The 22,709-nt window shown below is 38.3% G+C and overlaps 1 protein-coding gene and 2 long non-coding RNA genes across 3 annotated transcripts; 1 reads left to right on the top strand and 2 right to left on the bottom strand.

Moving 5' to 3' along the window:
- Positions 1–8,082: 8,082 nt before the first annotated feature.
- drd1a (dopamine receptor D1a) lies at positions 8,083–13,011 on the bottom strand. Its single transcript, XM_051861077.1, has 2 exons — positions 10,840–13,011; positions 8,083–10,737 (listed from the first exon to the last, which is right to left on the bottom strand). Exon 2 carries the CDS (start codon positions 10,380–10,382, stop codon positions 9,279–9,281), a length of 1,104 nt encoding a protein of 367 aa, XP_051717037.1. The 5' UTR covers positions 10,383–10,737; positions 10,840–13,011; the 3' UTR covers positions 8,083–9,278.
- A 779-nt stretch (positions 13,012–13,790) lies between these two features.
- Positions 13,791–19,286, top strand: LOC127494266 (uncharacterized). Its single transcript, XR_007924835.1, has 3 exons — positions 13,791–14,013; positions 14,175–14,249; positions 19,137–19,286. It is a non-coding gene; the product is annotated as an uncharacterized LOC127494266 (long non-coding RNA).
- Positions 19,287–19,427: 141 nt separating this feature from the next.
- Positions 19,428–21,397, bottom strand: LOC127494265 (uncharacterized). The gene is made up of 4 exons (XR_007924834.1): positions 20,602–21,397; positions 20,350–20,400; positions 20,083–20,235; positions 19,428–19,831 (listed from the first exon to the last, which is right to left on the bottom strand). It is a non-coding gene; the product is annotated as an uncharacterized LOC127494265 (long non-coding RNA).
- Between the last annotated feature and the right edge of the window lie 1,312 nt (positions 21,398–22,709).

The following is a 22,709-nucleotide window of genomic DNA, read 5'->3' as shown; positions in this document are numbered from 1 at the left end:
TTATTCCTCGTCTGGGATCATGTAGAGCTCTTTGAAGCTGCACTGAAACTGACATTTGGACCTTTAACCCGTTGAACCCCAGTGAAGTCCACTATATGGAGAAAAATCCTGGAATGTTTTCCTCAAAAACCTTCATTTCTTTTCGACTGAAGAAAGAAAGACATGAACATCTTGGATGACATGGGGGTGAGTAAATTATCAGGAAATTTGAATTCTGAAGTGAACTAATCCTTTAATACCATAAGCAGGGGTGATTGTTTAACTATAAACATGTTATATCTTTCTTGATCTGCAATAGTTTTCTGCTCAGTGTTTTGTTGTGTATGACTCACGCAGCTGTGGAATTCAGGTGCTCCCAAAGCAGGAAGCGCTGCAGCATCGTTTGAGAGCTGGAAGCTCTTGATGGAGGTCTAAATGTTGGCAGGGAGCAGGAATCTAAGTCATGCTTGATTGAGTCCCGCGTCTTTGAACGGCATCCAAACCGCACCAGAGGTAACGTTGTCTTTCACAATCTGGAAATTAGCACCATTCACCAAGGAGGCTCTGCCTGTGTGTTGCCAATGCGTCCGTATTTTTCTGGAGGGAATGCAGAGAAAACTAATTTTCTCCCTTACTTTTATCCACCTAAGTCCTTCAGTCTCTCATCCTCTGAGTGCGAGGCGGGTGTCTTGTTTTGTTGATAGAGGGCATCTGTCCGCGAATGGCAGTGATGTGATGAGATTAGTCAGATTGGACAGGCCGCACTTCAAAAACAGGCCTAAAGGGCAGTGCATTAGCATTGCATCCATTCAAACATGACACAGCTTCCCCAGACTCCGTCCTTCAATGGGCATTCCTATTTTTGAAAGGCCAAACCATCAACCTCTAATTTACATTACGTTCATTATGCCTGGCTTCATTCTGCATTTCTCACACTTAACATGTTGCTGGCACAAACCGTATCGAATACAGATCACAAGGGATGTTAAGATGTAACTTAAACAATCTGCATGGATTTTATGACTTATAAAAGTAATTTATAAGTAAACATCTTTTCTGATTGATCTAAAATGTCAAGTCTTGAAAGTTAAACAAAGTGATCCAGGATATGCTGGGAGGAACGCAGGTGAATGGGACTAAACCCAAACACATTTTTTTTTTTTAGGTTTATAGGCCTATTTAAACCTGTTTGAAATTCATTAATCTAAAGCTTCACATAAAATGCCTTATGTGTGAACACAACCCGGCGTCGCAATGCCAAAACGTGTCTGTTGACGGAGTAGCATTTGTGATATAGTTATCATGTGACTATTTGGCCTGAGGAAGAAGTAGCAGAAAGTTTGTATAGAGTGGTGCAGGTATGACATCAATTTGTAAACGCGGAAACGAGTTAGCATTTTAGCACTTCCGGTTCCATCGTGCCGAAGTCAATGGGTTTTTTAATTGGAATTTTGGTTAAATGGCTGAAATAAGGTCTGTGGTGACCACAAGCTCAAGACACTTTCACGTTTTATTCTACGACATAAAATACATCAGTATTACCCCACTCGTGATTATTTTTAAGTTGTTATGTGTCTTGAAAAAGGTGGTTGCTAACAAGTGGCTAAATGGGACTACAGAGGCTGTCGGCAATATTAAACGTCATCACAACAAACAGGTGAGCTCAGTCTGCTTTTACAGCCTCATTATGCTCATAATTGTGCTCTCATAATTTAATCTAACTCAAACGTTCTGGGAAAATGTTTTTAGATAAAAACTGAAAGAGTTGTTGGAAGCTTAGTGATGGTGACGTTGAAGTCGAGCGACCGTGATGAAGTTCGTTTTAGCCTACCTTTAGCTTTTTACTTCTGGCGACTGCATTTATGCTTCAAATTTCATAAAAGTTGTGTCATTCTGTCAAAATTATCTTGAAGGACAAAACGTGTAAGTATCATAAACCTTTGTTGATCACAGAGCTTGTTTTTTGCAATAATCCAAAAGCCTATGGAAAAATCCTATTGGGATTTTGTCAAGGGAACCTGTGTGATGCTAACTGCCGGTTGGCCCTCAAAGTGACGTGATACCTGCACCACTCTATAGCCTACAGACAAACATAACAATCGCTGCACAATCCGCGCAGATAGTGAAATGAACTGCGAGTGTATCGGATCCGTTCTAAATAACACAAAAATGAATGAGTAGGGATTTTCGTTGAGTACGTGATGTCATATCGTGGTGTCATTGTGTCATCTAGCCCTGCGTTCCATTCGTTTACCCTCCGGAGTGAGAGCTTTGAAGGGATGAAGGGTGTAGGAGTTGGAACGCACTTCTGCATCATCTTAATGAGACAATCAAAGAGGCGCCTTCGTTGCACATTTTGTACACTGGTTGACCCCCCAAAAAACACGCTCTGAAAGATAAGTAGATTGTGCAAGGCCTGAAGTGTCCATCAGTTGTACCCTTCGAAATCCTTCATTCCGAAGGGCCCTTTGAAGTGGCCAGTTTTGAGCACTTCGGTTTTGAACGACCCTTCAATACGGCGGCCATGATTATTTTCACTCCAAAGTGCCCTTCGGAGGGCGATATATCCCGTCTGGAACGCACCGATGGTGGCTGGATCCACCAAATGGCACCCTAAACCCTCACGGTCTTCCTCCGAGTCCGCACTTTCGTGACGTAACGCCGCTTTGACTGCCAGGTAAAGTCCTCTGCGTAGCTCACAATCTTGCAGCCTCAGCTGAAGTGCACATCGAGGGCACATAGCGGCCGCAAAGGGGGCAATCGCGAGCACCCTTCTGAAACCTAAAATGATGAATGGGACACTCTACGGACTTAATGGACACACGCACACGGCAGCCATTGTAAGTCCACGAGACCAACGGTGCATTCCAAATGGGATATATATATCGCCCTCCGAAGGGAACTTCGGAGTGAAAACAATCACGGTCGCCATATTGAAAGGTCGTTCCAAACTGAAGTGCTCAAAACTGGCCACTTCAAAAAGCCCTTCGGAATGAAGGATTTCGAAGGGTACAACTGATGGACACTTCAGGCCCCCATGATCCTTTGCACAGGGAAGTTGTTTGGCATCACAGAATGGGTACAGGAGGCTCTGAGTTTGATTTTACCTATAAATGTATGTATAGTATTTTTCTATTCTACTGTGATATTTATACGAGTTAGATTTGATACATTATTGTGATCAAAACGACATTGTACTTCAACAAAAAAACTTTACAGCTCCCTTTATCAGTCCATTCAAATGTTTAAAATACATTGACACAATATGGTGCGATAAACCAAAAATAAATAAATAAATAAACCAGCATACAAAATGTGCGACGAAGGCGCTTCATTCGTTGATTGTCTCGTTAAGATGACGCAGAAGTGCGTTCCAAAAAAATAGTTTTTTTGACCCCTACACCCTTCATCCCTTCGAAGCTCTCACTCTGGAGGGTAAACCCTTTGAAGGGATTAGGGAATAGGAATAAGCCCTTCCGAATGGAACGCAGGGCAAAAGTGCATAGAAGTGTGCCATTTGGGATTCAGCCGGTGTCATGAGAAATCGTATGTAGCAGAGCTTGTTGGTTCAAGTCACAAAATAAAAATCGCATGTTTTTTTCTTTCCTTTTCCCTTAACCACTAGATGGCACAAAAAACTCACCGCAGCACAAACATCCTCGTTTCACTATACAGTTGGAAATTTTGCTGATCCTTATCGCCATTTCGGGTAGCAAGGTATTGTAAAGTCGATTTTAATGTTTTTAAAAATGTTATAGATTTATGTAGAAATAAGAAAATCAACATTAAAAAAAACCCTGAGGATTATGTAGGCTACTGTAAAAGTAGTTTATTTGGGATAAAAACCCATCCCTAGTATCTAAAGACATAATAATTGATGTGATAATAAGCCTAAATGGCTGGCTAACTTTTCCATATGCTGACATGACAGAATCAAATGGTCATTTAGAGATACGTAATCACCATATTCATTATGATATTTAGAAAATATGGTTTTAATCATAAATTATAAAATGATAAAACATCATATTTATTTATTGTTACTACTGTGGCAGATTTTCCTTAAAGTCACCATGAAATCAAAACAGTTTTTATTTTTAGGAATATTGGAGTGTTTATTTTAAACGATTTATCCGTGCAAATCTTTTTATTATTATTATTAATTTGCCCTCTTAATCTTTAATCAAAATAACTTCCCGTCTCTATTTCATCTAAATTCACTGGCACAGTTTCAACCGTTGTCAACAAACACAGTTTATACAGCTTTTTTCAATTGATTTTGCATAATCTCTCTAACACAACTCGAGCATGTTTTCATTTTTAGAGGGCAATTTACTCCTCACTCTTAAGTCCCAGTCAGGGGCTTCTTTTGGCAAAGATGGGTGCACCATTTGGGCCTGACATGTGAATGGACTGCAAGGATTAGGATGGATTAAAGCAGAGTTTGCCTGATGGCTGCTGAGATTTATCTTAGCGGTGCAATGTGTTATTGCTCCCAACAGGCTTCATCCACCCATCTTTACTTTGTAATAAGGCTGAATAATGCTGACCGCTGGTATTTGGCTGTTTCCAACTTACGAATCCAGCGCTCCTCATATAACAAGGTCGCGGGAGGGGTCTGGGGGTTGAGTGACAGGGCATCGCTGACATGTTAAACGGCTGTGCAAAAACAAAACCATCACTCACTCGTGTGGTCGCATTAAGACGTCAGCATGTACAGCAGTCACTAGCCTTCGACATCAAACGTACAGTTCTGTCAGTCGACATGAGGATCTGTTGACGCATTGTCCCTCACCGTTTCCGACCCTTTACTTATTAATCTGTCACAGCAATTGTATGCGAGCTATTAGAAATGCATTAGTTCTGGTAATACATACAGTAGGAATAGTGATTCAGCCTATACATTTTAAATGAGAGGGGACAGAATTAATCTAAAGGGACTGATTGCACTTCCATCATTCTCCTTTCTGAGAATGTGCGAATTTAGGCAATGTGTTGCAAATTTCTCCAACCCGTATTTACAGTACATGTCTGTTATGGGACAGTCCCCAATGGCATGGTGAAACACAGACATGATTCTCCCACATTTTGCCCAAAACTGACATTGTCAGAAAATTGTGGTAATAGACAGCTTATGCAAGTCTCTCTCTAAGGGACCTCATCCTGTTTCTCTCTCTCTGAGGTCATCAGTAACTTTACTTCTAAAGGCTACTACACTGACCACAAAAGTTACTTAAGTTACACTTAAAAATGTATGAATGTCGTGGCATTAGGTAACAAAAACAAATGGAATTTTTCTGAAAGAAAAGAAGCACAAACACACTTTTCAAGCAAAACACTTTACATACAATTTTTTTTAGGTTTGAAACAATAGATATTTAGGCCTATTGTTCAAAATTAATTCCAAGAGATATTCTGACACTTTCAGGTTGTGAATTGTTAGTTGTTCATAGTTAATGTGATAAACTACACCTGTGGTTACACTGTGAACTTGAGCAGAATTGACCATCCACTAAATAAAACTATCTTGACACCAGCAGTTGATTAAAAGTCAAAGCTAAAATTAGGCCTACTTTAAAAAGTCAAGCGAAAACTAGCATCTTTTAGCATTATTTTCAGACAATATTGTTATGCTAGCCTATTTGTTACATTTTTCAATGTGTCTTAAGTGTCCAGATACTATTTGGGGCTATATATCTAAACTTTACATACACTAAAAACAATGTTTAAACAATCTTACACCGTAACCACACGTGACGCCGCGACACGCGATAAAAGTTTTTTCCTAATGCCAAGTTTACACTACAGGATTTTAAGCCTGATTTGCAAGTTAACGAGCTCGCCGACAGGTTGAGCTGTGATGGGGGAAAATCAGCGGGTGATCGGCACTCGCCAGACTTTACGTGTGAACTACTCAACAACGCAGCAAAGAGGCTCGCTGACGCGTCGTCGATATCTCACTGACGCCAGACAAATATCTAAACTCCTGTTCAAAACTCCTTACCTGCGTACCGCCAGAGCCGGAGCGTTAGCATTAGCCGTTATGTTTTTTTTTGTTTTTTTTTGGCTAAAGGTTGCAGGCTTGCTTTCCAGTGGCTTTGGATTCGATATCCTGTGGTGTCACGTGTCGCGACGCAACAGCCAATGAAATATGCACTGATGTCTATGGAAGCAGCAATAACAAACCCTTCAAATAGCCTAGAATTTACCGACGTTTATTCATATAAGATTTATTTTGATTTATTCATATCACGACGATTCTATTTTAGAAACTATTTCTGTTTTCTATTTTTCTGCGACGTCGCGGCTGGAACAACAACACAAAGTACTAGATAATCTCAGATAATGTTTATGTGCTTTATTTAATGTTAAAAGCGTCTAATGTGAGTTTGAATATCATTTTGTGTGTCGTACTGAAAGCAACAATGGACAATTCACCTCAGATCTTCAAAACAAATTAATGGAAACAGGAACGTTCAAACTGTCAACTCATTGTGAACAGAATATATTAAAAATAGTAAGTATTCTATGACAAAAATTGTTTCAGTAACTCAGTATGTATTTTAATAATGTTAAAATGGTGTAATATTCGTGAATTTGATTATGTAGCCTACTTATCCATTTTGTTGCGAAATGGCGCTCTTCTTTTCGCGCTCTTCTGATTGGCTGTGATTTTTGATTGACATTATCACGTCTCAAAGTCGCGTCGCATCTGGACAAATTGTTTGTCGCATTATATATAATTCAAATTTATGCACATGTGATCTCAATTAACTGATTTTATTCATGTCAAAAGCATTATTTTACTATTTATTGTTATTTGTTTTTTTATATATTCCTAAATCAACGTGAATTAATGTGCTTCATGTGGTAACATCTATTTAAAATTAATTAAGTTAAGTTATATTAATCAATATTAACATTCCTGAATCAATGTAAATACATTACACAAAAAATGCTGGGTTAAGTTGGGTTGAAAATGGACAAACCCAGCGATTGGGTTAAATGTTTGCCCAACGTGCTGGGCAGTTTTATTAACCCAACTATTGTTTAAAAATGACTACATGGCTGGCTTAAAATGAACCCAAAATAGGTTGGACAAATAATTACTAGAGGCAACAATAATAATCAAAAGGTGAGCATTTATTAATAAGCAATTTAATAAATGTTCATTGTATTGTATTGCATTCATTATTATTCATTGAACTTATTAATAAATGTTCATTTATTAAAATGTTTATTTCCAACATATTTTGGGCTCATTTTAAGCAAGCAATACAGTAATTTTTAAACAATAGTTGAGTTAAATAAAACTACGCAGCAGGTTGGGTAAAACATTTAATGGGTTAAAACAACCTAATTGTTGGGTTTGTCCATTTTCAAACCAACTTGGGTTCATTTTTTAGAGTGTACGTTATGCTGACCAAACTAAATTTACAGGTTAAATTACGTAAATAGTTCTACATCAGTGTGTGACTGTATTTCCAAGGGGCTGGTAAACTCAATATACACTCCTATGGTACCTGTCCATTAAGTATGCACAAGTATGCTACACAATACTAATGCTCTTCATTACACTAATTACACGGTGGCCCTGCTGTTTCCTGTCGGCCGACGTAGACCAAACACAACTCAGCGTATAGCAACAAATGACAGTGATGACTCATGCACTGCTGTTTCTGGATCTTAAGCACAGCGTCTACTGTTTAATAACTCATCCAATATGCTTCCTATTGTGTCTGATATGAGAGAGTTGTATTTGAGGCTGAGTGGGAATGTCAGCTTTGAGGGCCCCGCTGTGAAAGCTTGACTCTTACACATTCATGGAGGCTGGCAAACAAAAACAATTTGACTCCCCAGTTCCTCTGAGCTTATTATCTCTATTTATGCCAGCTTTGCACAGTGTCAAAAAGCACTTGACGGTAACCAATGAAAGTTTAAGAGGTTGAGAGCCACGGTTCCTGCTGTCTGTTATTGCTTCCCATTCGAGTTTCATCAAGTGAAAAATAAGAGATTGAGTGCTGAGGAATTATGAAACGCAACTGTAAGAATTTTTTAGAAGCTGATCATGCTTTGCACATACAAACACAATGCTCGCAAAGAAAGAATGAACACATTTAATTGACCAAAAGCCAATGAAATTAACTTAATGGTTGCGTTACATATGTACTTTCTCATCAGTTGTCAATTCTTAGTTAACTATAATTCTACTTCAACATGGTAATGCTAAACGACTGAATCAGTGTATTTCTCTAAACACCACAACAATAACTGTAGTACTGTGAAATACAGGTATCAGCACCAAATTATGTTGCGAAAGCATGAAAATATCTGTTAACCACATAGTTAGACTCATCACAATTAATTACATTCAGTTTGCCGCAGATGTTCTCATTTTCTACATTATCACATGGCACATTGCATCACATCCACAGACAGATAACAATCCAGTGTTATTTTGTACTAAAGGCCCCATACGCTTTCAGAACATAATTACAATCTCAACAATAACGTATCTATTACTTGATGACCGTAACTGAGCGCACGGCCACATCTGCATTTTTATTTTATGGCCATCTGTTCTGCCAGTCGTAGTGTTTAGCTTTCACAGTTTAATAATGAATCAGAGGCTCTGAAGAGAACAAGTACCACAGAACAATATACATGTTCATTATGGCAATAATGGGATGGCCATCTCATGATTGACCATCTGCCCTCTTGTTTTGGAAAAAAATGTGAAGTCTCATGAATAAGGCAAGATGTAAAGGAAATGTAATGAGAGTGGAGAGGATGAGATAGATGTTTATCAAGCAGTGATGTATTAGATTCAGATTACACTGAATTTTATTGGAAATGCCTGAAATGGTCATTTATTCAGCGATAATTCAGATATTAATGGAATGATCCACTCATTTGCAGTAAATACACAAGTGTATTGCAGTTTTGCCCAGCACAAACAGTATTGCTGTACAGTTTCTTTCAAATTCAACCTCTGAAAAACATTCAAAGAAACATCTATATTTCTTTTGACAAAATATCGCTTCTCTAATTTCTGCAAGTCACTTGTGGATTCAATAATCTGTCGTCTGAAATAGACACTGGGAACACAGACCACCTTTGCGTCATTCTTCGGGAAAGCATAGCTTTTTATAGAGATTAGCCTTGCTTAAGGGACGTCGCAACCGCTTTCCCTGCTCTCCAGCGCAGCAGGAGGGCTCTCTTCCCAGAGTCTTAATCCCAAATCCATTTCCTTGGCAAAGGAATGGTGTGACATGGGCTCACACACTGAGCATTGCTTTTCAGTTCTTGTTCAGGCTCGGTGTCTCCATGCTGTTGGTTCCTGGACAGAGTCTCTGGCACCCCAAAAGGATGGCAAAAGCTCGGCGAAAGTCGGCATTGAAGGCGTATATGATGGGGTTGAGAGAAGAATTGGCCCATCCGAACCAGACGAAAACATCAAATGTTGTTGGACTGATGCAGGGGAGACCAGTCGAAGTGCGCTTGCAAAATGGCACCATGCAGTTCAGGATGAAGAATGGCAACCAGCAGCACACAAAAACCCCCATTATGACGGACAATGTTTTTAAGACTTTCGTCTCCCTTTTGAACGACAGTTTGAAGGAGCTTTCGGAGTCCACGTTGGAGTTGCTGCCCATGCTGTCATGGCGGATCTTGGCATTTTCCGCAGCCCTTTCCAAAGCCGAGATCCTTCGGATCTGCTTCTGGGCGATTCTGTAAATCTGAGTGTACGTTACAATCATGATGGCGACGGGAATGTAGAAGCTGATGAGCGATGAGGAAATGGCGTACGTCCGGTTGAGGCTGGAGTCGCAGTTGTCCGTCAGCAGAGCCCTGTGAGACGCGTTGACCTCGGAGAAGCTCGCTGGCTGAGCCTTGTGCCATTTGAGCTGCACTGGGATGAAGGAGATGAGCACAGACAGCGTCCAAGCCATGCTGATCATCACAAAGGCCACCCTGGGAGTCATCTTCCTCTCGTAGCGGAACGGGCTGGAAATGGCCCAGTATCGGTCCACGCTGATAACGCAGAGGTTCAGGATGGAAGCTGTGGAGCACATGATATCGAAAGCCACCCAAATGTCACAGAAAGCACCGAACGGCCAGAAGCCGGCTACCTCTGTCACAGCCTTCCAGGGCATGACCAGGATGGCCACCAGCAGGTCTGACACCGCCAGCGAGATGACAAAAAAGTTTGTGACTTTAGAGCGCAGGTGGCGGAATTTTGTGACAGCTGCACAAACCAGTGTGTTCCCGAATAGAGTGGAAAGGATTAGAACGGAAAGAAAGCAACCGGTCAGGACCCGTGAGGACCGGTCGCTTTCCATGAAACCGCTATCAATTACTGTTGTGAAGTTCAAATCCATCACTGCCATAATGCTGTGCATTAAAGATCAATGCAAGTGTTCAAACACTTCATCTTAGAGTCCGTCAGACCTGTCACATGTCAGGTAATGTTGACCGTGGGTTCTTCTTAAGACATTTTCATACCAAAGTTAATATTTCCAGTTCATGTTCCATTGCATAAAAAGTGGAGAGTGGTCAATAAAGTCCTTCGGGTTCAGTTCAGTTGATCATAATATCATTGTAGCATATCAGTGATCCTGCATCCATCGAAACTGTTCAGATAAGTTCAACTAATTACTTAAGTTTTTAGCCTTCCCTTATATATTTGTGGTAGGAGTCCTTTTGCAACAAGAGGACGTTTTAGATTCCAGTGAGCAATAACCTGTTCCTGCAGTTCTGTTAGTCAAACAAATGGACAAAACTAATATTAAAGAGAACACATACACAAAACAGCTGCTGAATTCTCTATAATGATTAAGAAAAAAAACTTATCCTCACCTGTTAGGTAATACCGAAGAGCTTCTTTTGTGCATTTATCCGAGTTATGTTGCACAGTTTGCACTTTGAACCGTCTTGTCCGTAGAGAATGATTCATTTAAATGAACTAGAAGGAAAACTTGACTGCAGCGCACCTTCATCCTGTCGAAGATCAGGTGTTATTCCATCAGGATGCCAGAGCAGCACGAGCTCCACGCGACGAATGCGCGTCGTTTGCTTGCTGCGCGCGCGTGGCGAGATTGCACACCGAGTGACATGACAAATAGACTTAACACCGAGATGTGTCGTGTCCGAGCCCGAGGGGCTTGAGAAATTACTCTTAACAGTAGGTCGTCCAGTTTTAGAGTCGATGCTGAAGGAAAGCAAAACATTGTGAGTCACACACAGTGTGTGCACACTCTGTGCACGTGCACGCGATGCCCTCTAAAATTACGATCCTATTATTATTCATGATCCGTTCATCTTAATTAAATCTTTATTTTATGGTCAGGCGATTAATTACATGACTACGTTTCTTTATCGTTGGTATAGTTTTCCACTTCAGTGTGCTTCTGTGTGAATGAATTGCTAATTTATTTATTTACCTGCATTCAGCAGGTTTTTTTTTTTTTTACTACTAATGTTCACCTAACACCGAAAATAAGGAGACAGCCTACCTGAATTAAGGAGATGTGTTGCAAAACTCACATATTTGGTTTGCCAGATGTTATAACCTAAATCAAGTCTATGAGGCCACCTATTGGGGAGTCTTACACACTAAGCAAATGTGTTTCTTACATGCTTTTACATTTATTAGGCTCTTATTTATGATATCCAGCGATGTTATTGTTCAGTTCTTTACAAACAAACAGTGCTTCATTATTAAAAATGTTAACTGCTGCATATTTAATTATCTTTTTGCCAGTTTTGCAAGATTAAAAGACAGCACAGTGCGCATTTCATGCATGTAAAATGTTCAACTAATGGGTTTATCAGATAAAATATTAATAAAATGATTAATACTGCATGTTTAATCCCCTAATTAGTCATTTGTTACTGTAAAGTGCCATCATATGAATAAGTGAGTCTTACTGAAGAACAACTCATTTAATATTGATTATTTCCTAGAACAGCTTACACACTGTTATTTTTAGTCATATTATTGCATTGTATTATTATTATTATTTTTACACTCTAAAAATGCTGGGTTGAAAACAACCCAAGTTGGGTTAAATATGGACAAACCCAGGGATTGGGTTGTTTTAACCCAGCGGTTGGGTTAAATGTTGGTCCAATGTGCTGGGTAGTTTTATTTAACCCAACTATTGTTTAAAAATGTCTGGCTTAAAATGAACCCAAAATAGGTTGGAAAATAAAAATCAGACTACTAGAGGCAACAATAATAATCAAAAGATGAACATTTATTAATAAGCAATTTAATACATGCTTATTATTTCATTATTATTAATTAAACCCATTAATAAATGTTCACTTATTAAACATATTAATAAATGTTCATTTCCAACCTATTTTGGGTTCATTTGACACAATACAGTAATGTTTAAACAATGGGTCAATTATTTAACCCAACTTGGGTTATTTTTTTAACCCAGCATTTTTTAGAGTGAATGTAATGCAGTATGGACACTGTATTCTCAAATACTGTCCAAATGTCCTGTATACTAGACATCAAATTTCCACACAAAATAAATATCTTTTTTTCACATCTTATAACAGTAAAATTCTCACAAATGATCAACATGTTTTAAGAATTGTGTATAAACACACTGGCAAGAGGAGGGTGTGAAAAGTAGCTACTAGCAGGATAAAAAGTCATATGTGAGTATTTTATGTAATGTCTCTGTCATTTCCACTGTAAATATGTGGGTCTGCTCCTAAGATTTGCTCAAACCTACAGTTTAGTGAAACTGTGTGAGAGTAATATTTGTGATGATGACGATGACGATGATATCGTGTTGGTAGGTGTGATGCAGCAGAAATCATGAGTACATAGACTGACCTCATCGCTGTCATCAACTTGAATCATCATCCACAGCATGCAACAGATCAATGCTGCTTAACTGTTATATTACAGCGACATAACTGTGAACAGAAAAGACATTAAATCTATAATGGACTATAAAGTGGTCTCTTTCCTCAGTGTGTTGTCTGTGCAACAACTTGGTTAATCTTGCGATGCTTTGAACGAGCATCTTTTGCCTGCAGCAATTCATACATTCTCTCTACCAATAAATATCCTTTTTCTTAAAAGTTACTTTTTTTCCTTTTATTGTGACAATGTGTTTTTGATGCCACATTCCCACAGTGATATAACAGCCAATCAATTGTATTTTTTCTAAGCACAAATGCATAATTATAGTTATTGATCCCGCTTAAATATGCTTAAATATCATTTGTTATATTGCTTTTATAATCAGGTCAATCGCTGAAACCTGGAAGGGATCCATCAGCATGGGCACCCTGACTGGTGTGCGGCTACTCAGCCCCATAGGTGCGACACCTTTCTATCAGAACCAGCATTAACTTCTTGAGCAATTTGAGCTACAGTAGCTTGTCTGTTGGATCGGACCACACGGGCCAGACTTTGCTGAGTCTTGGCCGCCCATGACCCTGTCGCCGGTTCACCACTGTTCAATCCTTAGAGTACTTTTGATAGATACTGACCACTGCAGACCGGGAACACCCCACAAGTCTAGCCATCACAATTTGGCCCTTGTCAAACTCGCTCAAATCCTTTTAACACATCAACTTTGAGGACAAAATGTTCACTTGCTGCCTAATATATCCACCCACTAACAGGAGCCGTGATGCCGTGACTTCACCTGTCAGGGGTCATAATGTTATGCCTGATCAGTGTATATGGTTGGGTTGGTTGCCATATAAGGTGTGCTGACACTTTTTCTGATCATTTCCTTCTCCAGCTCTTTCCTGATTAAGGTCAGCCTGTTTCAGGATCAGATCTAGATCAATGCAGACATGGCTACTGGTTTCTCAGGTCTGCGTGATGAATGTGGACACTTGAAAAATCATCAAAGACACAGTGATCTGTGAGTTTAGATTCGGCCACCAGCAGCCCATAAATCACAGCTTCAAAGGAGACGATCCGTCCTCGGATGAGAGCTTACACAACCTCCAGCTGCTCTTGGAGTTTCTTTTAAAATCATTGTCTGACTGGTATGAATTCCTTCAGTCATCTTTGTTACACATAATTATTTATCTCAAGCAACAAATCTAAGTATAGTTATGTAGTCCTTCATGACTCATTTGCAATCACTTGTCATTATCATCAACTGAAAGTCTGATGATTTCTTGCCTTGGGATTTTATTTGATAAAGCATATGAGGACCTTCTATAAATACCGATGCAATGCGGTCAACAGAAAGTTGGACAAAAAGTGTTCATCTGTGATGGTAAGTAACAATGAATTAATTACAACTACAATAGTATTCATAGAGAACTTGTAAAGCATTTTTGTATACAAGAAATCTCTTCCCCACACTCCTCCTTGCAATACTGACATGACTGTCAAGATAGCATCTTATCAAATGTTTTAGTACGTTTTTGACTGTACCAACTACTAAGAAATAAAATATCTGTTCTGTGATGCATGATAGACCTGAATTCACAACCGTGACTGGATGTCACAGAAACCCAAAACAGGAAAGTGACCAGCTAAGTTGTGAAATGGATGGATTTTCTATAGAAAGCTTCTCAGTGTTGCAATAACACCCACAAAAAACAAGCATATGTATGCATTGTGTTGCGTGAGTGCTTCCTGTCTTGTCCATGTCTCTGACTAGTCCAGTTTTAACCAGATGGAGTTTATAAATAAAGTAATTGCAGTGCAGCTGATGGCTCCCTTTGTGGATGTGGACAGAGTCCAGATAAGGTGCCTGTACTGTTTAAGTCTACATAATGTTAGATGAATCACTAAAGGTTTCACAGATAGGGCATGAAATAAGGTCAAAAGACTCAATGTTTTAGCAAATGTGAAGAAAATCTATGTAAGGAGGTGCACAGCCTTCAGGAAATGTTATCCATCAACCACAGAAAGTCAAAGTATCTACATAAACTATGGTAAAAAGTAAAGTGGTAACACTTTACAATAAAGTTTCATTAGTTAACATGAACTAAGAATGAACAATACTTCTACAGCATGTATTAATCTTAGTCGATGGTAATTTCAACATTTACTAACACATTATTAAAATCAAAAGTTTTATCTGTTAATATTATTTAATGGACCTGAGCTAACATGAACTAACAATGAACAGCTATGTTTTTATTAACTAAAAAATGAAAATAATGTCATTAATTACTCGCCCTCATGCCGTTCAACACCTTCGTTAATCTTCAGAACGCAAATTAAGATATTTTTGCTGAAATCCGATGGCTCAGTGAGGCCTGCATAGCCAGCAATGACATTTCCTCTCTCAAGATCCATTAATGTACTAAAAACATATTTAAATCAGTTCATGTGAGTACAGTGGTTCAATATTAATATTATAAAGCGACGAGAATATTTTTGGTGCGCCAAAAAAACAAAATAACGGCTTATATAGTGATGGCCGTTTCAAAACACTGCTTCATGAAGCTTCGGAGCGTTATGAATCAGCGTGTCGGAGCGCCAAAGTCATGTGATTTCAGCAGTTTGGCGGTTTGATCATGATTCATAACGCTGATTCATAATGCTCTGAAGCAGTGTTTTGAAATCGGCCATCACTATATAAGTCGTTATTTTGTTTTTTTGGCGCACCAAAAATATTCTCATCGCTTTATAATATTAATATTGAACCACTGTACTCACATGAACTGATTTAAATATGTTTTTAGTACATTAATGGATCTTGAGAGAGGAAATGTCATTGCTGGCTATGCAGGCCTCACTGAGCCATCAGATTTCATCAAAAATATCTTAATTTGTGTTCCGAAGATTAACGAAGGTCTTACGGGTGTGGAACGGCATGAGGGTGAGTAATTAATGACATTATTTTCATTTTTGGGTGAACTAACCCTTTAACTAATGTTATAGGCTACTACAGAGCTGCGGACACACTCTCGCACAGAAATGTCAGCGTTGCTCTGATGAATTAATCAGTCAAATAGTTTAGCGACTTAAAAGATAGGCTACATGACTCACCACTGATAATAACAGTGCGGTTCTTGAGGTAGATAAACTAATAGTTTCGCTATTAGTAGAGACAGCTGCTGTGCAAGACGCATATGCTGCTTATTCTCTCTCTCTCTCAGTTGTGTTAATAATGGCATTAATCTGCTATGAATGGATCAAGCCTCTGTTACTAGTTCTGAAATGACGTTTTGGAATTAGCCACGGAGGCTTGGGATGAGATGCGTAAGAAATTAGTCCCACACACATGAGGGTTTTAAGGACAAAAACTGACGAATGTCTTGAAATGAAACATCGGAACAGTGTCTTGAGGTGTGGTAACCGTAGCGGAATAATTGACGCATTACCGCCACTGGTGTGCATTATTTTCTAGAAAAATTCAACGGTCCGTCATCAGTTATGCCTTACTTAACTAATGGGACTTTATTGTAAGACATTATACAGATGTTTATAACTAGCTTCTTAACATTAAGTTTTTGTTAGTATTTTTTTAAACATATCTAATAGTTCAGAAAGGATTTGTGCATCTAATCAAACACTTTACATTAAGCTTCCATTAGTTAAGCCAGACCTCAGCGTTGCCAGGTTTACATAACAAAACACGCCCATTGCTGCTCTAAACTAGCCCAATCGCGTTTCATGGGGGCTTCCCTCGATAAAAATCGCGTTCCGGGGGGAAAAATCCACATTTTTGGCGGGGTTCCCCTAGTAAAATTCGCATTCCAGAGGCTAAATATCACGTTATGTGGGGTCACTTCAACCCGCGGACACGAAAATCAACCCGCGGCAACGGTGTAAAAGTAGCCCAATTCCGCAAGGAAACCCGCGGACTTGGCAACACTGCCAGACCTTCAGACTGATGGCAGATGGTCGCAGCTTTCATTGGCCAAGGACTGCTCAAGAGAACGTTTGTCTGACATGTAACGCAACCAATCACAGTTAGTTTTGTTCCGCGTCATGTTTAGGGGAATGAAAATGCTTGAAAAGTTGATGTCTGTACAATAACAGACTGGCGTGCATCTAATAAATTATTCATTTAAGAACGTTGTGCAAGTTTACTGCAACAATGGAGCCGCGAACTTCACATACTTAAAATCCAGCGTTTAGCTGATCCTGGAAAACGCTCATTGTCACAGTTGTTAACATGATGGCTTTCTTCTTCCATGAGGGGGTTTGGCGTCACGGCATTTGTTTCCAGGCGGGCCATTAAAGAACGCGACACACGTCTCCTGGATATCCTGTAGAATTCAACCAACCAGATGACGACTTTGAAAATCCTGAAGTGTTTCCAGTTAACGGTCCGTGGGCGTGACGTCACTACATTAGTTAACGTTAGCTAATGCCTTAACTAATACACGTTACAGTATTTATTTATCTTTGTTAGCATTAGTTAATAAAAATGCAGCTGTTCATTGTGTTAGCTCGGGTCCTTTACATAATATTAACAGATACAACTTTATTGTATTAATGTATTAGTAAATGATTGGTGCCCCACAATTGTTCATCTAAAAGTGTGATACGATTTGTTCAAGCCGCTCCTATCGTGATGCTGATGATAAAATGTGCAACCCATTTGAATTCTATTGAGAATGTACCAATTTAAAATGCTAGGGAGAAAGTCAAGCTTGGTCAAAAACAGCCACATAAACTAAAAGACTGATGAAAAGAGGAGAAAACACCATTCCTGCACCAATGCATAAATTAGAAAGCTTTTTAAGCTACTCATGACCATCTTTACTAGAATTTATCACGTTCTATTGTATTTATTGTGGTAAATTTTGACTAACTTGTAGAATTTATAATGGACAAACCCAGCGTTCATTGGGTTCACTTTAAGTCAGCCATATAGTCATTTTTAAACAATAATTGAGTTAAATAAAACTACCCAGCATGTTGGGCAAACATTTAACCCAACCGCTGGGTTAAAACAACCCAATTGCTGGGTTTTAGAATATATATTGTTCTAAATGTGTAGTTTGCTGTTTTCCATGACAAAGTTAACATTGGCCTAAAGCCCGGGATACACTGCACGATTTTTGTCTGTCCCAGACGAAAGATTGCCATCGTGAAACAATCGTGGCGATTTCTGTGATCATGGCTCTTAATCGGTGGTCCTATGTCTTACAGCGAGAGAGGTTCAAAGATGGCCGTTTTCCCGGTCTTGCGACCAAAGATAGCCTACGATCATTTTCTGACAGTGTCAGAAATTCAGCATGATCATCGCAGGGTGTGTTTGCTGCTACGACCTACGTCTACTGACCAGCCAATAAAAATGTGACATGAAATCAACGTGACGTGGCGCTAAAACTTAAAACTGCTTACATCAAGCTCTTTTCCCGTCTACTTTCGCCGCTTCGTTTTTATTTTCAGCACATATAAAAACTACAACTGCCAAAGTGTGATTCATCATTGTCTTTTTGTTAACCACTCGCGCACGCTGATGACGTTTTATTCTTCTATAGAAACTTGCATCGTAGCCTACGAGTCAACAGGTGTCATCATCGTACAGTCTACATGCATGTCGTACCCAAGTTTAATAGATCCATGTCGCACAGTGTGATTTGTAATGATCTTATAGGACTGCTAGTGTATCCCGGGCTTTACCTGTAATTATACCCTTATTGCAACAAATAGTTAAACAATTGCAAGAACTATGATACTTTTCAGTATAAGAAAAATGTAGGTAAATTTAGTTTGTCCTTCCATGGCACTTTGATTTAGAAAATTCTGTCAAACTGATAAGGTTTTAGGTGTAATTGTGAACTAGGCTATTACTTTATTGCAGTTATGCTATCAACCAACTTTGCATGTATGGATGATACCACACAAAAGACTATTTTGCAAAAACAAATAAATCTCACGAGGGATCATGCTCAGGGACCCCGCTAAAACGGTTCACACTTCAACCACCCCAATGTTCAAACCAAAACTACACCCTTGGGGTGAAATATCCCTTTAATGTTAACTAATGTTATCAAATAAACCTTATTGTAAATGTTACCAAAAATCCTAAAGGGACACAGAAGTGTACCTTGGTGGAAAGAGTCATGAACTGATATATCCTGAAGTCTTCGTAAGACTGAGGAAACACAATGGTTTTGAAACACACTTCGGAAGCTGGATGTTCTTAGTCACTTGTCTCCTGAATATTCCATTCTTGTGTTGTTAGGGATGTTCCATCTCGTCAGGACACTGCCGGCAGCTGCGGGACTGTCTGTTTCCATCCATCAGACTCAATATTGTACACACAGCCTCTTTCAAGATGCACCGCATCCCATCAGTAAAACCAAGAGAAGATGAACAATACTGGGTCGGTTACGAGTGAGTGAAGTTTAATTTACGACAGCACCACTGCAGCAATTGTTGAGGGGCCTATAAATATTATATGCAACTCAATGTGCATGATTTTTACTGCACATTAAGAATCAACACAAAAACAAGAATGAAGCAACAGAAAGAGTTTAGCTTAAAAAATTTTCTTTTTATTGCATTCAGCATAAAAAACATGGACCATATTTTAACACGATTTTTGTATTGTTACAATACAAGTAAGAACTTTAAAGAATAAAGTATAGTATTTTTTCTTCCCAGGATCAAACTTGATACACTTTGTCGCTTACATCATTTAACAATCAAGATAAATAAATAAATAGCCCAATAAATAAATAAATAATTACAGTGAAATTTTTTGAATAAATATTCCCATCTCCATAACAGGACGTCCGTTTAGTTTCTCTTCGGTTTAGTTTCTCTTCGGCAGTGTGAATTCCAGTTTTGGATGAATTCGGCATTCTTCTTAAAGACATTTGAGAGTGCTGTATGTTTTATCACATGTTTTGTGAAGGTACAGCTGCCATTTGACTTCTGGGGAAAAAAAGCAAAAGAAAATAATAAATGCATTGCGTTATTTTACGTGATAAAGCAGCTCTTTCTATACTGCGTTGTCTTTGAGACCCAGAATTAATTCTGTAATTGAACTGAGATGTTAAAATGCCATGAGAATGTTTAACAAAAAAACATGGGCCTTTTAACTGACCTAATCTTTCATGCATTTTGCAGGGTTAAACATTAATAACCCAATGGATGATGCAAGTAATTTAAAGCAGATGTCTTACCTTGATCTTATTATGCACATGAGGACTGTTTAGGTTGTCTAAAATGTTCTCAATTAGATCCTTGGTATCTTCAGTTTCATTCACGTGTAATACTCCATTAACTGACTTTAGAGCAGCTTTCAGGTGTTGAACAAATGCTGCCTCACACTCACACTGTGGGTGGAAAAAATCCCCATAAAAACAAATTTATGCATATTATTATTATTATTACATGTAAAGCATTTGTTTCAATGTTCTGCAATACAGAGGGAATGACAAAATACTTACTGCGTTCTCGATGTCGTGAGGTATTTGGATTTGTACTGAATGATTAAATGGCTAGAAATTGACATAAAGTAAGTTAGTTGATATGACTGCAACTGATGTTACGATACAAATCTGCTTATAAAGAGCATAAGCTATAAAGACAAATACTTCTCTCTTCACGCTTGGCGTTTTAACTATTTTTAGCTGAGCTAAAGCAAGTATGATAAATATGGTAAAATCACCTTTGTCGTTATGCAAAAATAATTGACTTACCTTGAGATCATGCTGACTAACTGCTTTCAGTTCTTCAAGGCTTTGCAGAATTTCACTGAAGATCAGTTCAAGGTCTGGGGTAGGCATGCTCAAACTAGGGTTAGTTTGAACAAGCAGTGTGACGAGAAGAATTAGCAGTTTCATGTTCTTGTTCACAAGGATGCTTTCTAGAGATAATGATCTCATTCTGCACTCTAACCCTTATATACGTTTTAAAACAGGAAACTAATGCCACATGTGCTCACACCTAAATTATATCCGTGATGTATGTCAAGTTTCTAAATTGGTTCAAGGGGAAAATACTGGGGTTTCATTAAGAATGTTATACTGCCCACAGAGGAAAAATATGCCGAACTGGGTGGGAATATGCAATATTGTTTGTGAAAAGGTTCATTTCATTATGTTACAATAGTCAGTTTTATGTTGCTATATTAATTTGTGTAACATGGTCATGTAACGGGTGTTCAAATGTGAACTGGCTTATTGTAATCAGCTTAATTTCAACAGCATCTGCTTTTGAAATTAAAGCACCATGAGAGTTTCATCAAGGCCTACATTAAAAAATTTAGGTTAATGGTATTTTACTGAAAAAAAGTGGCCTGAATATTCACAGTTTGTAATTCACAGAAAAATTTCAAGTGTGTTTGTAAAGCACCATGAGAGTTTCATCAAACTTCAAAGAGCAGATGTAGGTTAACGGTATTTCATTGAAAATCAGTGGCCAGAATATGTAAATCACACAAAAAATTTTTTAGAAAAAAATTGAGGTTGAGTAAATAATGACAGTTTATGTGTGAACTAGATTTGGATATGTATTTGTCTCTTGACATGTGGAAATTTATTTCATTAAACTGACAATTCACGTGGGTGTCAGTGGTTTCTGTAGACAGTCTGTGTGGTGCGGACAAATTGACGCTGTTTACATTAGAACAAAAAAGGTCATAGCACAGATATTTATACATTAGAGATCTGAGAAACTAACGAGGCTGGGTGTTTTCACATTGCAATTCAAATCCGGAAGAGGTGGGCTTGTGTAATAATAGTATCTTGTAGCCTTGCTGAGGGAAACCCACTGATGATGTAATAATAATTAATATAAGCTCCACCCTCACAAGCTGTCATTAGAAACTTAGAATTTTCAAATTAATGACTCATCACAATAATGACATTACTGATATTTGAAATATTTTTTTTCCCTTTCATCACTCTTTTTTTCTTTTCTTTGAACACTCATGAACAAACATTCAGCATTCATGAAACTCTCTTCACATCCTGATAGCAATCAATAATAGAAGTGGTCTAAATATTTAAAAAACGTAGGCCTACATGTATGTTCTGTGGAAGTCTCAGAACCAAAAAAAATGTTTGTCCAATCATTGCATTCGGTCCGAACAGAACAGAACCAATATAAGGTATGCAGATATCATACTGTTCTTAATGACAACTAGATGAGTAACGTTTGATGACAAACTTTGAATTTGGCTTGAGAAAGCCAGACCAGAAAGTCTGAAAAAAAAAAAAAAAATGAAAAGCTAGAAGTTTGAAGGTTTTATTTTTGAAGTAGTTTGAAGTTTAAAGTTAAAAATAAAGTCTATCAGAAAAACAGATAGACGATTTAACATGTTGCTAGCATGTTTTAACATTTCGTTAGCATGAATTAGCATGTTGCTAGCATGATTTAACATATTGCTAACATGATTTAGCATACTTTAACACGTTACTAACGATTTACCATGTTGCTAACATGTTTTAGCATTTTAACACGTTAAAGTGAATTAGCATTTGTTAGCATGAATTAGCATGTTGCTAGCATGTTTTAACATGCTGCTAACATGAATTAGCATTCTCATAACGTTTTAACATGTTGTTAGCACGAATTAACGTGTTTCTAGCATGATTTGACATGTTGCTAGCATGTTTTAACATGTTAGCATGAATTAGCATGTTGCTAGCATGTTGTTAACATATTCTTAACATGAATTAACATGTCATGTTTTAACATGTTAGCATGAATTAACATGTTAACAAGATTTAACATGTTAGTATGAATTAAAGTTATCATGATTTAGCATTTTTTAACATGTTGTTAGCATGAATTAACGTGTTGC

The sequence above is a fragment of the Ctenopharyngodon idella genome, chromosome 14 (assembly GCF_019924925.1).
Source record: "Ctenopharyngodon idella isolate HZGC_01 chromosome 14, HZGC01, whole genome shotgun sequence".
Classification (NCBI taxonomy): domain Eukaryota; kingdom Metazoa; phylum Chordata; class Actinopteri; order Cypriniformes; family Xenocyprididae; genus Ctenopharyngodon; species Ctenopharyngodon idella.
The sequence above is the reverse complement of the archived record's forward strand: the minus strand, read 5'-3'. Positions and strand labels throughout refer to the sequence as shown.